Raw genomic sequence first — 15,200 nt, forward strand, 5'->3', positions numbered from 1 at the left:
TAATGACTGTCTGTAGGGCTGGATGGTGGGGATGTCTTGCCGCTCCTGCAGTTGGGTCTGCTTTACAGAAATCGAGTTGTGAAGGGTCCTGTTGCAAAGCACTGCCAGCATCGTGCATGCAAGTTAGTGAACGGAATATAAGAAACCTCTAATACCAAGAAAAGAAGCACCACTAAATTCAGCCTAGGGGTTCAATAGTTCTGTGTTTGTGCTGTGTAAAAAACTGCACCTACAGTAAGAGTGGTGACCTTGTAACATTTCTTCTCTCTATACTGAACTGATCACAAATTTGAAGCAATTATTATCTTCTAAATAGAGAATAGCAGCTGATAAAGAACTCCATAATAATTACTGCGTGTTTACACAATGATAATAACAGCCCTAACCCATTAACTCCTATGAGCTGAACAGGGGTCTTTAGGGCAGGGGCTTAATCAGTGCTAAACACGCAGGACACAGCGCGTCGTTCCAGCACTTGTTCTAATATTTGGGTAGTTTACCACTAAGTCCATCAGTTCCTCTTAAATAAAAGCTAATGGTTGTTTTAAGACAACAATGTGTCAGGGTCAGGGTTTTATTGAAAAGTATCCTGACACAGTAAGTACACAAGGAGTTTGGAAAGAAAGTCCACTGAAATCTCCTCCCAAACAGTTCCAGTTAAATACTTCTTGCTTTTCTTCTTCTACAAGGTCAGTTTTGCAAGTGCTCTTCAGAATGGGACTTCTATGTAATATTTTAAAGTGTTAAAATAACTTACATTCTCTATGTAAGATGGCTTCAAACTCCTCTTACAACAGTAGGAATGAGAGCAATGCCTGGTGCCTGAGTGCTGGTGCCTGGATCTGCACAGCAATGACCCGAGATAGGCATCTGGAGATTGCACAGCCGGGGCAGGGAGAGGTGTAGCCTTGTGTGAGCCCTCCTGTGGCATCTTGCATGGATCCCATGCAATGACTATAACCATTCCTGACCTCCTTGTGCCCCACGGTGCTTTGGAGAAACCCAAACACTGTTCCCTGGCAGGTCTCACTGTAACCACCTTTGCCTGGCAAACCCCAGGGCTGTGATGGTTTCTGCAGCCAAAAGTGCTGGGAGCTTGTCAAAATACTGATACCACAAACAAAGCATTCGATAAAATCCCAGGAAAAATGGCAAAAATCACATTATGGTGTCACTGTTGGATGGGGAAGGAGAGGTATCTATCACTGTCAAAGCTACTGCAAGGAAACAGGGCCCCAAGGACCGCACCACCGGCGCTGCCCAGTTCTGCTCCCTGTGCATGAATTCCCCCCCAGCTTTGGTTTTTGGGGGCTGCAGCTGGCCATCAGAGGCATGCACCTGTGAGAAGGCTCTTCTACAACAGGCTGTAAAGGGTTGGCTAGTTTGAACTGCGTATCCTCAGGAAAAACAAACAAACAAACAATCACAGCTTCATCTTAATGGGAAAACGGGCTGGTTTTTAAGCCAAGCAACTGGAGAAGGAGGGTCACCATTGCCCCCTGCGATGTCTCTGGGCTCATGATGGTGGCCACAGCCCTAGGTACCCCCTGGCACCTCCAGGCAGGTGGGACCAAGGCAGTTTTACTTTTTCCTTTTCCAAGCACATTTTCCTTATGTTACTTTGTATTTTTCTAAACAGGTGTTTGCTACGCTGAGTTTGGCGTGCGGGTTCCCAAGACCACAGGCTCTGCCTACACCTACAGCTACGTGACAGTGGGGGAGTTCGTGGCGTTCTTCATCGGCTGGAACCTCATCCTGGAGTACCTGATCGGCACGGCCGCGGGTGCCAGCGCCCTCAGCAGCATGTTCGACTCGCTGGCCAACCACACCATCAGCCGCTGGATGATCAACAGCGTTGGGACGTTGAACGGGCTAGGTGCGTCATGCCATGTGTAGCTGCCTGCACTAATTAGGGCCTGAAAAGTAACTGGAAGCTCATAAAAAATCAGACATGAGTATTAAGCTTCATTCATTATTTACCATCCATCTGCCTCTGGTACTTTGCCTTTGCCGTCTGGTTCACAGACAGGATTAAGGGGGATGGGGTACACAATACCTTGGAACCCCGTCGGGATGAGCTGGTGTTTAGCAGAGTAAGCATCCAGAAAAACTAGTTGAATGTCAGAAGCTAACGACAGCATGGGGGCACTTCACCCAGTGCGGGTGCTCTGCTCGGTCCCGGTAAGGCACACGCAGAGCCTTGTTAGAGGGTACAAGCCGGTGCCTGCACTACTCCATGTAGGAACTCAGGGCTCTGGTGGTTCTGTATAACCAGCAGTTCCAGCAATACTTCATAGTTCCTACCAGTAAGGTAAACAGCTAGCTGTCCTGCACCCATGGCATGAAAACTTACTGTTTAATTAATTTTTAATTACTACTTGGCAGATACATGTTTTGTAAATTGGGACCCGGTCATTTGTTTGCTGCCCTCCCCAGACTCCAAACAGTGTCTTGAGGCATCAAGATTTATCACCTTAATAAAACAATTTGAGCTAGCGGAGGCAGGGGCACCTGGACACCACCTTTGCAATGAGACCGAGCAGTTCTGCCAAGGTCCCCGCAGAGTTTCTGGGGTGCACAGCTGTGGTTGGAGAGTTAGACACCTCTTTTCTCTTACCTAGGGAAAGGAGAGGAGTCGTACCCTGACCTTCTTGCTCTGGTCATTGCTGTCGTCGTCACCATCATCGTGGCCATGGGGGTGAAGAACTCAGTGGGGCTGAACAACGTGCTCAACATCATTAACCTGGCAGTCTGGATCTTCATCATGATTGCCGGTCTCTTCTATGTCAAGGGTGACAACTGGTCTGAAGGGCAATTCCTGCCGTTTGGATGGCCGGGGGTAAGTCCTGGGTGCACGGAGGGACACACAGACCTAAGCGGTGCCACCCAGCTGCCACACACTCGTCTCTGCCCGTGCTATACGCACCCTACTTCCACAGCACTCCCCAAATCTCAACCCTGCTAAACCCAGCTGGACTTTGGCCAGGGACCTTCAGCTTCCAGCACTGCAGACTTGGATCCAGACCCCCTCACTCCACCAAACCAAACCCAAGGAGTATGGCAATGCTTTGCCTGTATCTCCTGCCACCTCTTAGAATAAACTTTTCCAAAACGTCCTCCTGGAGAGCCAAACTCCGCGTGGGTCCCTCCCCTAGGAAATGCCGCTCATTGCCGGGCAATGGAGCAAAATGCAGTGGCCACCTGAGACAGGGCGCTCAGGAGGAGCTCGCTCAGCCTCTGCGGAGGGGGAAATACTTGTGTTGGCTGGTTTTCAACAACAATGTTCTCAAGCATTTGTTTTGAGCACTTCATAATGCCACCTGCCAGTACTTATTTTATGGATGTTCCCTCAAAGCTTACTGAGAATTTGGACATATTTGGCTTTTTTAGCTTGCTTGCACTGGTTTTTATCCAAGGATGAACAGAGACTGAAAATATCTCAGCTGGCCTAAACCCAAGATAATTTCTCAGATTTACACTGCTTGACTCCATCGGGGTTTTGTGCAGAAAAATAAGCAAGAAAGTAAAGTAAACCAAGAATCCTGATTATCGAAAGGGTCCCGAGCTGCCATACAGTCCTTGCACCTCCCTTCAGTAAATCAGTAACTCTCTGCCAGGGAACAACAATGAGGAGAGGAGCACTGAGGCTTATTTGAGAGCAGAGGTTGTATTTACCTTTGGATTGTTCTTGGCTTTCTATGCCATACAATAGAAATGGAAAGGAGAAAGTAGAAAATAGCTGTTTTTCTCCAATTCAACTCACCAAATACCTCCTGGCAAAAAAAACCCCATAGTTTTAAAACATACATATCCAAAACACATCAAAACTGATAGGGTCTTCCCATCATTTTCAGCTGCTTGTTCGTCTCCCAAATTGTTTGTAAAAGTAAATTCACCACACCACAGACATGAGCTCCCCAGAAGCATGGGGGATAATTAGAAAAGATAATTACAGGTAGTCCCCCAAAAGAGGTGAGTTTTACTGTGTGCTCCATCAGTAGACAGCTGAGATGACAGGTGTGATGGACACGTGGTACCCAGCTAGCTAGCTAGATGCATGCGAGTGTTTCACAACGGCAAATTAGCTCACTCAGCCACACAGTTTTTACCCTGCTTCAGTGTTTCTTTCATATTAATGTCCTTGCTAATATCGTATGTTTTAAAAAATCGCTTTAAAAAATAACTAAACAGTACAAATAAATCCTCATCCAAGTGCTCCAGCGTGTGCTCCTAACCTGTCGGCAGCTTCCAAGCAAAACAGAAGTTGTTTGGAAAGCGGCACACATCTGACTGTGGCTGCTCTCTTCTGCTTCCTCTGCTAGCGGATCTTGCTGCCACATGAGACATCTGGATAAGATGGAACGTGTAAACATGCTCCAGATCCCTACTAATATATAAACAGATTTGGGGCGGTGAATTGTGAAAGCAAACCTGAAACTGGCTGATTGTCTCCCCTGTTGCCACCAGGATCTCCCAGCAGATCGAGCACCGCGCAGGCACAGGGTCATGGTGCACCATGAGCAAGCTGCAGATGCCTCCAGTGACTCAGACCACACGTTAAAATCTTTTCCCAAGACCAGATCTCTGAGTTGTGGGTGCTCCCAGGGTCTGTCCCTACGTGGGAATGCCCAGCTCTGTGTGTGCACCCCTGACCTGCCCCTGCTCACCCTTTAGCTCAGGCAAGGCAGAACTGGGCTCCTTCATGTTTTGTGGAGTTCCCCATCCCTGGCTGGGTGCCAGACCCCCTCCTGGCACTCAGGCACTCCATCTTCCACGCAGGTGCTCAAAGGGGCTGCAACGTGTTTCTATGCCTTCATCGGCTTCGACATCATCGCTACCACGGGAGAAGAAGCAAAGAACCCAAACACCTCCATCCCCTACGCCATCACGGCCTCCCTTGTCACATGCTTGACAGCATACGTGTCCGTAAGTACTGGTTATACATACATAAATGTACATAAATATATATTAATGCATATATATATATATATACACACATATCTAAAAAATCAGTATCTATATATAGCACGTCCCTTCTGGGCATCTGCGTGGCTCCCCTGCCCCATGAGCCAGGGTGCCAGTCTGACGCTCAGATGCTTGGACAAGGGCCCTTTCTTTGGTGGGAGCCGAGACACCAGCTGTGCTTCGTGTGACCGCACCGTCCTGCCGAGGCTCCCCTCGGCCCCAGCCCAGCCTGTCCCCAGGCTCTGGTCACCCTGCCGAGATCCTTCTGCCGGCTGCAGGGGGGTGATGGCAGCTGGGTTTTGACTGATACCTCATGCCCACCCACACCTATTTTTACATCCAGCCTTGCAGCAACTTTTCTTTGTGTTTTTGGGAAAAGCAGCACTGCCTCTGCTGGAGATATGGGAGAGGGTCCATGTGAAAGGAAGGATGGGCAGGGGTGGCCATGCGAGATATTCAGCTGCTCTGCACCCCAATAAATGCACGCCTGTACTCAGGGATTTTCCCTGTAAAAGAGCAAAATTGAATCACAAAGGAGAAAAAAATTATTGTTGTGATTGTTCCAAAGAAACTCACTCACTGCCTCTCCTGCAGCGTGGTGGGCTCCCCTCGAAACCAGCATCTCTTTGGCTCAGATAGGATCAGGGTGTTGCCCTAAGCAATGCCATCTGGGAGTGTGGGTCTGTCCCATGGGGCGTGTGTGACTCAGGGCAGCACTGTCCCCACACAGGAACATGGCCAGCACGAGCATCCCTAACCCCACCGAGCCCCACAGCCTCCAGCATCACCACTGCAGCAAGGTGCAAGGTGCCACCTTCTTGCCTTTGGATGGCAGAGACCAAGGCCCCGCATTCCCCTGGATTAACCACCCCACAGCAAAGCATGTATGGACCTTACCTCCAGCACTTTATATGCCCTCCGCAGGGGACACAGAGATACAGTCCCAATCAAAAATGACATTTTTTGGCTTTCTACCCTTCAGAAGCAGCCCCCGCACCCTGCAGGTCCCCAGCAGCCCCTGGAGCTGCTGCTGACACCTGTGTCCTGCTCCTCTCGCCTCCCCCAGGTGAGCATCATCCTCACGCTGATGGTGCCCTATGATGCCATCGACACTGAGTCTCCACTGATGGAAATGTTTGTGGCCCATGGCTTCCATGCAGCCAAGTTCATCGTTGCCATTGGGTCTGTGGCCGGCCTGACTGTCAGCTTGCTGGGCTCCCTCTTCCCAATGCCCAGAGTCATTTACGCCATGGCTGGTGACGGGTTGCTCTTCAGGTCAGTTGTGCCCCTGCTGGCATTTATTTTTGCCCCCTTGGGACCCAGAGGGGAGGTGTGCTGGGGGGATGGGGTCCGTGCTGTGCCTCGGCAGCCCAGTACCGTCACTGCAGGGAGCAGTGGGTGCCCACAGACTCCATGCTTGCAGAATGGGGCATGCACCAAAGCAAAATCCTGGAGGGAGAAAGTCAGGAGTGGCCTATGCAAAAGTGTCTCATTTGGTGCTGGTGCCTAGGGGTCCAGCTCATGAAAGCATGGGTGTTTAATTCAAGAGTTATGCGCAAAGGAGAGCAGCTTACATGTGTAAACCCTTGGCACTTATTTGCAAGTGTCCAAGTGCCCATTCCAGAGCTGGTTAGACCTAGATTTAACTCCAGATCCAGCCTCAGCAGTATTTCCAGTCCCCAGCTGTCACGAGTCTAAGCTCCAAAAAGCAGTAAGAGCCGAAGGGATCACAGCTCTGAGCCTGGCCCCTCCAGCCAGGTAAGGGTTATTGCAACAGGGAACCACTGCGATCTGCAATTCTAACTTTCTGCGACTGTTTCACACTCCAGATTTTTGTCCCACGTCAGTTCTTACACGGAAACTCCCGTAGTGGCTTGTATTGTCTCTGGATTCCTCGCAGCTTTGCTCTCCTTGCTGGTCAGCCTGCGAGACCTGATAGAAATGATGTCCATCGGCACGCTGCTCGCCTACACGCTGGTCTCCGTCTGCGTCCTGCTCCTCCGATACCAGCCCGAGAGCGACATCGACGGCTTCGTCAAATTCCTTTCTGAGGAGCACACCAAGAAGAAGGAGGGCATCCTGGCCGACTGTGAGAAGGAAGCTTGCTCCCCAGGGAGCGAAGGAGAAGAGTTCACCGGTCCACCGACCAACACGTGTGGGGCCAAAAATCTGCCATCGCTGGGGGATAACGAGATGCTAATTGGGAAATCAGATAAATCCACCTACAACGTGAATCACCCCAATTACGGCACAGTCGACATGACCTCAGGGATAGAGGCAGATGAGTCTGAGAACATCTACCTCATCAAGCTGAAGAAGTTGATCGGCCCTCGCTACTACACCATGCGCATCCACCTCGGACTGCCGGGGAAAATGGACCGCCCCACGGCGGCCACCGGCCACACCGTCACCACCTGCGTGCTCCTGCTCTTCGTCCTGATGGTCATCTTCTGCTCCTTCATCATTTTCGGGGCAGACTACATCTCTGAACAGAGCTGGTGGGCTGTCCTCCTTGTCGTGCTGATGGTCCTGCTGATCGTCGTGCTGGTGTTTGTGATCTTGCAGCAGCCGGAAAACCCCAAGAAGCTGCCCTACATGGCACCTTGCCTGCCCTTCGTCCCTGCCTTCGCTATGCTGGTGAACATCTATCTCATGCTGAAGCTCTCCACAGTCACGTGGATCCGATTTGCCGTCTGGTGTTTTGTGGGTGAGTCCCAGATTCATTTATTTTAATTTTTTAACTGACACTCTTGCAAGGGTGTTAATAATAACTTCCCTAATTAGAGTGCTTAGGCTGATGCTTCTTCAGCTGGGACATACCCAGTCCTTTGTGTTTGCCCCTTGTCATCCTGAAGTTCTTGGAAACCTCGGTTATTCAAGCCCTCAAACCACAGCTAAATGGAAAATCACACCTCCAGAAAATGTCACTTTGATGAAAGTAAACTGCTCCTTGCAAAGGTGACTGTTTTGATGAGTCTTTTGATGCAAAGTAGGTGGGTTCTGGAAATTGCCTCACAGGCAGGTTTCCTACAGAAATGTGCCTGCTTTCCTGCTATTTCACCCACTTGAGCTCTTCAGCAGCCCACACCAAAATCTCAGCGCTGCGTTTCCAAAGCCCAGAGCTGCCCAACCCCAACAGCCCTGGGAGAGACAGAGCCAAGGGATCTGTGGACTCTTATCTCCTTTTCTTGGTCTGAGCCCTTAGCTTTGTGGCAGGGAGATCTCAGGACTCACAGACTTAGTTGTGGACTTTTTTTTGGCCATATTTAGGCCAGGAGCCCGGCACACCCACAGTTTCCCTTTGCTTTACATTGCAACCTGCTTAGTCCACAAACCCAAGAGAAACAGAGAAGCTCTCATAGCTCCTCCTGAAGGCTCCCAAGTCTGGACTATAAAGAACTGAAGCAACAAGACAATACCAAAACCAAGGACTCTTCAGAGAAATAATAACCCTATGGGTAAACATATACATTGCAGCAGCCCACAGGAGCCCCAGTTGCAGACAACAGACACTGAGCATGGTGTCAGCACCCAAAAGGACCATTCCTGGCCAAATATCCCACCAGCAGCCCTTCCCTTTGAGAGCAGGCATCAGGGTCCTGGGTTGAGAGGCAGAAGGGTCTGAGGAAAGAGAATGAGGATTGATGCGAAGGTCACAGTCAGCTGCCACCTCCCGTAAAGGCAGGAATCACTCCTCCTGGAGCAGGGGTGGGCAGGCATGGGCCACCACACCGGCTCACCAGCCTTCATGCTTTTCTCAGGTGCCTTCTGCCATTTGTAGACGTTTGAGCTCAGTTGGAAGAGCCAGGAGATGACACAAACAGACCTTGGATCTCTCTCTGGTGTCTCAGAGAGTTTAGAGTAGTCTCACGGTTTCCTTTGTGGGGGCTGCTACCACATTTTTGCTCCATTTTACCATTCCTCCTTTTGCTTTGGGGTGAGGGCTGTAGTTATCCTGAGCCAGTCCTGCATGACTGAGGTCCCATAGCAAAACTCCAACTCTGCAACTCCCCAAACGCCAGGCCAACCTGTTGGGCAGTAGCTGCTACGTTCACTCTTGGGGCTGAAGAAGACACGCTTGGGGTTTTTTTTTGACCCTCAAAGGCAATAGGTGAAGCTGCAAATCCAGGGGAATCCTTCCCACCCACAAGCAAAGATGACTCCAAAGCAGCAACTTTATCTGCTGTGATTAAATACTTTCTCCTGTGGGTGCATCTAATATCTCTTCAGCTGCCAGCAATTGCAATGACTCAATTAAGCCGCTCCATTAAGGTGTGATGCGCTCCACCAGCCCCATCCATGGCTGCTTGCCTGTTGGGGGAGGCACATCCCATTTATTTCTCTAGCAGACGTGTGTGGTCCTGCCACACAGACTCTGGATTTAACCTCACAAGTTCCTTGTGGCCAGTCCACGGGATGTGAAGTCTGGGTTTCTCTATGCACACCTCTGGGGTAGTTTAATCCCAGGACCCACTGGAAACGAGATGCATTTGCCTCTGGGGAAAGCGTTGGTGCAGGAGGGTGAGATCAGGTAGGGCTAGCGGGGGAAGATGAAACAAAAACCCCGCAGGGAGGAGAACAGGGTTTCAGAGCTGTTTTAGTACGGAGTACACTCATCCTTACAACCCCTGGGCACACGTGGCTGTGAACACCAGCAGGAGAGAGACTGAGAGCATGAGAAAACTTCAGAGAGAAAAGGGTAGCCGGGAGGGCAACCGGGTGGAAGCGTGGGGGCTGTTGGCACTCAGGAGCCTCCACACGTCTGTCTGCTGGGAGCCGCTGTCCCATGGAAGATGCAGATGGCACTGTCATGTGGCAGCAGCATCCCAGCTGATGTTTAAAACATATAGCCCTTGGGTCACAGCTGGCAGTCCGACAACACAAACTCAGCAGCTTCGAAGAGCAGACATCAACTGCACCGTGCACTAGCTTAAAAAATATGGGAATATTTACTTAGGCTTATCGCGCATCGGCTGAAGCCAGCCGGCGCTGGGTGGGAGGAGGCTGGTGCTGAGCTGGGCTGCATCCCCGACCCACGCCCGGCGTGGGCATCGCTGGGGCATGGCGTGTTTGTAGTGATGTTGTATGTGGGAACACGGGGCTGGTGCGGGTGGCTGGGGTCCAACACTCTCCCTCTCACCCACCACAGGTCTGCTCATCTACTTTGGCTACGGGATGTGGAACAGCACGCTGGAGATCAGCGCCCGGGAGGAGGCCCTCCATCAGAGCACATACCAGCGCTATGACGTGGACGTCGACCCTTTCTCTGTGGACGACAGCTTCTCCTACGCCACTGAGGGTGAGGGCTACCCGGGCTGGGACCCCTCTGAGGACAAGGCCCTCTCGTACCAGCAAATGGCGGGAGCAAAGGAAAGCCATCGGACGAGTAGCAGGTCGAAAAGCAAAGGCAGGCACAAACCGCCGTCAGAGGCTCTCATCGCCAACGACGAGTTGGACTACTCGCCTGAGTAGTGGGGCAGGCAGCGGGGCACCGCACCACCCAGGCAATGAGGAAAGGTCCCTGTGGCTCCCCCGTCCTGCCCCATCCTCCCTGGGTCCTCCACCACCACCCCGCTCTCCTCTGGTTCTCGGGACACGCTCTGCAACTGCCGTTGACCCCAAACCAAACACACTCGTGGCCCGTCCCACTCCACCGGTCAGGTCTCGCTGTGCTGAATGCTGGCTGATGCCCCGGCGCAGGCTGATCTCCTGGCACCAGCCACACTGGTGGAGGTGGTGGAGTGGGAGATGTGCCAAACTGGGAGGGTGTTGGGAGGTGGAAGGAACTGTGTGAGGGGATGACACAAGTTGTCCCTGGGGAACGTCCACCCAATGGCCACAACGGTGGGATGCCACTCTTAGATTTTTGGCACTTTCTTAGCATGTGTGTTTTTTTCCTTTGAACCACCTAGGAGTAACAGCTGAGCCAGAGGGACAGACAGGTAGGTAGGTACGAAATGGAGATGGACAAACCCCTTTTGAGGGAGTCACTCAGAGGTGGATCCAGAGATGCTGGTCCCATCACAGAGCATTTCCATGGCCCATTCTGGAGCAAAGGCACTTGGTGCACACAGCAGTGCTACCCCCCGTGTCCATCCCCAGGCAACCCAAATACTGTGATTCAAAATTAGTTCCTGTCTCAATCAAACCTTGAGGTCCCAGCATGGCCGAGCATCTGGAACGTGCAGTTGGGAGCGTGGTCCCAATGCTGGTCACAGCAAGAGCTGTGACCCACTCTTGGCCCAACCCACCTTGTGCAAGAGGTCAATGAGGACCACACACCGTTTCTCTGAGCATCTCTGAGGCTGGGCATTGTTTCCACCACATTGTGTCTTCTACAAAAGTGACTGTGCTGCAATTCCCTCACTGTGGTGGGCACATTCCAGTGCTCACTCTGGCCTGAGTGCTTCAGGAACGCATCCATAGCCCTGCAGAACCGCATCATCCACAGGTCAGCCGTGTCTCGGCAGGGCTGGGCCGTGTGTGGCAAAAGGAAAGGACTCAGCTGCTGAAATCTCCCTCCCTGCTGCTGTCTCCACCTTGTACCATTTTCTCTGCTTCTGACCCTGGCTTGGTGGATGCTGTATGAAAAACACTGAAACACTGCTTGTTCTATAAGTGTCGGTATTTCAGTTTGAAACCAAACAGAGCTGGTGGCTCGCAGGGCAGAGCCGGTCGGCAGGTGGGTGTTTCTCATAGTTAAACCTTTCAGTATAGCCCAAGCATGGCTCTGACCCCCAGCAGTGACGGAACGTTCCCTGCCACCAGCATCCCTGCAGCAGCATCGGTGGTGATGGGGTTTGGTGGCAGCCACCGTCTCCCGCAGCACGGAGGGCAGCTGTGCTGACAGCAGGTCCAGCTCTGGAGCCCATCACCAACATGCATAGTATAAAACACTGCAATGGAGGAACATCTTTTTAAATAAATAAATAATAATGAAGGGAAAACCCCATCAGACAGTGACACCCATCCTCCTCCAAAGGCTGCAGCTGGATCCATCCCCAGGGCTCCCCTGGAGCAGCCCAGACAGCCCCCAATACCAGGGGCTGATGCTGGCGCTCTAGGGGACAATTTAACATTGGTAGGGGCATGAGGAAGGATTTGCAACATATGATGCTGAGAACCATTAACCCTTTGGTTCACTGGATGAGGCTCAGCTCCCCAAAACACAGCATGGAGCCTGCCTGGCATCCTCTGCAGGCAAGCGGGTTGCTGCGTGCTGAGAGTGCCTGGACCCATGCCTGTCCCCGTCGGTCCCGGCGCTCAAGGGCTCGACGGAGAGGCTCTGCCCGTGGCTGCAGAAGTTTCCCTGCAGCTCCTGTCCCAAATGGTGACAAACTACAGTCCTTTTCCCAGTGGAAAAGAGCATCTGATTCTGCAGATCTTAATCCAGAGCACCCCAGGCAAGTCAAGGGAAGTTTGGCCTCTGCCAGGGCTTCAGGATGGGAGCAAGGATTTGGCAGAAGGACCTGGAAGCTTTGATCTAGCATCCCCTCCCGCTGCCTGCCCCTACCACACTTCTACAAGCAGAAATCCCAAGTATGTCCCACTGAAAAGCTGTTTGCAATGTGCACACCGCTGACGGGCCAGCTCAGGAAACCTTCCTGGCGGTGCCGAGTGCCTCTCGCGAAAGTCACCTCTCACTCACGCTTGGCCGCTCCCACCCTTGATGCCTTAGAAGTACCCAAGAGAGATGGCACCTCGCAGGTCTGGCTTTACATTTTCAGGGAGAAAGATTAACGCTAAATTCCTACCAGCTCTTGTACTTACCATAGCCAAGGTAGTCTTCGTTCTGCTTCTGCACGGTACTTGGGCATCTGCCGAACCACGACCTCCTGCCCCAGTACCCTGTCGAATCGAAGCCTGTTATTCCTTCTGCAGCCTTAATCTCTCGCTGCAGAGCAGTTACCAGTACCAGTGTCTGTTGTCATGTCTGCTCTAGTTATGCCGTATAATTTGACGAGGGCTTGATCCCTTGCTCTTTGGTGTCAGTAGGAACCTCTCGGTTGGAACCATGCATCAAATGAAGCCCTTTGGCTGCTCCTGTTCCCACCCTCCTTCCCCTTCCCACGGAAGTGCTGGGGCAGGGCGGCTGTGCCACGTCCCCAAGACCACTGGGAAACAGCATTTGATGCCACGGCACCATCTGATGCAGATGGGCTGCCATCAGCCCTCGCCGTGTTGGGGAGTGGGAGCCGGATCTTTCTCCCAAGGCCACCATATCCCACCTTTCAGAGGTGTGTAAGGAGAAGGTGGTTGAGCCACAGGTTGGGTCTTGCCTGGGTTTGCCGGCGGCCGGTGCCCAGGGAGGTGGCTTTGAAGCGGGGTGTCCCCACCCTGCGCCAGGTGGCAGTGCCTGGGGGACACGCGGGTTCAGCCTCCATCTGGGAGATGCACGCTTCCCTTGTAGCAGGTGTCAGGGTCTTCAACGGGCACAAGCAGAAGCTGCCAAAGCCAAAATGTTCTGGCGTGCCCACCGCCTCTGGGCACCGCTGGCCCCGGGGGGCAGCTTCGGATGCTGGGAGGAGGCACAAGTGCTTGTTTTGCTATAACCCCAAAATGCAGCCTTTCCCCCTGGGTGCCCTCAGGGAGGTTCTCACACCCCTGAGCCATCGGGAGGACATGGGCAGAACGTGTGCATCCCGCTCCCGCCACCGGTGAGAGGCACAGAGCCCTTCAGCCTGACCGCCCTCCGCTGGGAGGGACCCCGGGGAGCCCAATGCATGATACAGACGGAGCATCAATACCTCTGCCCTTCCAGCTGGACTCTGTACGGTCTCGGTCCCTCCACAGATTCACTCCGCACGGTTACAACCACTTGGTGTGAGGCCCAGCACGCCGGCATTCCTCCACACAGCAGAGAAATCACTCCCTGAACGACGTGGGATGTTGTAAATCCAGCTTGTAAATGATCTTCATTTTGTTTTGTTCGGTCTTTCTGATGTATATCTTGCTTTTTTTTGCAGATGGTACTTTCTGGTGTAACAATTCTCTGCAGTTCTGGTATGAAATCGGTGTATTTGTTAAAAAGTTTGTTCTATTGGGTTGTTTTGTTTTGGTTTTTGTTTGTGGTTTCCAGAAGCCCATTGGTGCACTGTACAATGGGATCTTGTAGTGTGTCATGAGAAAGAAAAAAATATGCAGATATGTTATGGAGTGATTTTTATTTTCAAATGATTGTGTTATTGACTACTATACATATTATATATATATTATCAAGATACTAAGAAAAAAAAATCTAAATTTACCAAAATCTGTATATTTTAATAAATGCATAAAGCTTTATTGTGTGCCTTTACATTTAAAAATCAAACAGGAACTAAGGGATTTCTAAAGAAAGCCAGAGACAGATGTGTCTTAGTATCAGTTTCCATAGTAATGTAAACCTTTGAAATGAAAGACCAAACCAAAAAAATAAACAGAAGAAAACTTTCCCATGTAAATTTTGTTAAGCCAATCAGTACCTGAAGGTCCGATATTTTTTCAATGCTAAATCAAAGCTAGAGATGAACAAACCTTGCCATAAGTGCTGCAAAATTTCCTTTGTAGAAGATCCTTTTCCGTGGGCTGACTTTGGTATTTACTTGCACTGTTGTGGAAAAAAAATGGTTATCAGTTTGCACAATAAAAAAATACAAAGAAAACCCCAAACTAAAGCCAATGACCACAGGTTGACTGTTGCAGTGTGAAGCTCTAGGCAGCACCAACGTCTTCCCATCTGCTCGCAGTGCTGGTGGCACCCACCTTTCCGTGGGGTGACTGGGGTGTCACGGTGCTGTCACCCCCCTGCATGGGCACCGGGGCCACAGGGAGGCAGGCATTGCTCACGGGGCTGCAGCCACCTCTCCACTTCGGGGTGTGCATGGGCTCCCTCCTGTTATTCCTGTTATTTGGGGAGTGGGGAGGCTGCCAGCACGCTCCCCATCACTGGGAGCAGTAGCTGGTCCTGGTAGAGCTGGGGAGAGCTCCACTGGGGCATCAGGGAGCACCACCTCCATGCCAAGGTGGCCACCAGAGCTCGCTCCCACCGCTCCACGGCTGACATTAGGCACAGCGTGGAACAGTTTTTCTGTTCAGGAGAACTATATTTGACTCTGTTTTGAGGCTTCAGATCAGCAAATGAGCACCAAAAGCCTTCAAGTGCCAACAGCACCATGGCCAGCCTGGCCCCGGAGAACCCCACGGGGGAGCGGGGTGTTTTGGGAGGGTGCAAAGCAGGTATTTCAGCTTTGATC

At 51.6% G+C, this 15,200-nt stretch overlaps 1 protein-coding gene across 1 annotated transcript in view; it reads left to right on the top strand.

Annotated features, from left to right (window-relative positions):
* Window positions 1-14,970, top strand: part of SLC7A14 (solute carrier family 7 member 14) — a 34,267-nt gene extending 19,297 nt beyond the window's left edge. Inside the window, exons 3-8 of the mRNA XM_055817612.1 lie at window positions 1,640-1,876; window positions 2,622-2,839; window positions 4,780-4,926; window positions 6,032-6,240; window positions 6,795-7,672; window positions 10,115-14,970. Coding sequence (XP_055673587.1) covers window positions 1,640-1,876; window positions 2,622-2,839; window positions 4,780-4,926; window positions 6,032-6,240; window positions 6,795-7,672; window positions 10,115-10,437 — 2,012 coding nt within the window. The 3' untranslated portion in view covers window positions 10,438-14,970. The remainder of the gene's footprint in view (window positions 1-1,639; window positions 1,877-2,621; window positions 2,840-4,779; window positions 4,927-6,031; window positions 6,241-6,794; window positions 7,673-10,114) is intronic.
* The last annotated feature ends 230 nt before the right edge of the window (window positions 14,971-15,200 follow it).

This window comes from Falco peregrinus, chromosome 12 (genome assembly GCF_023634155.1).
Source record: "Falco peregrinus isolate bFalPer1 chromosome 12, bFalPer1.pri, whole genome shotgun sequence".
Classification (NCBI taxonomy): Eukaryota; Metazoa; Chordata; class Aves; order Falconiformes; family Falconidae; genus Falco; species Falco peregrinus.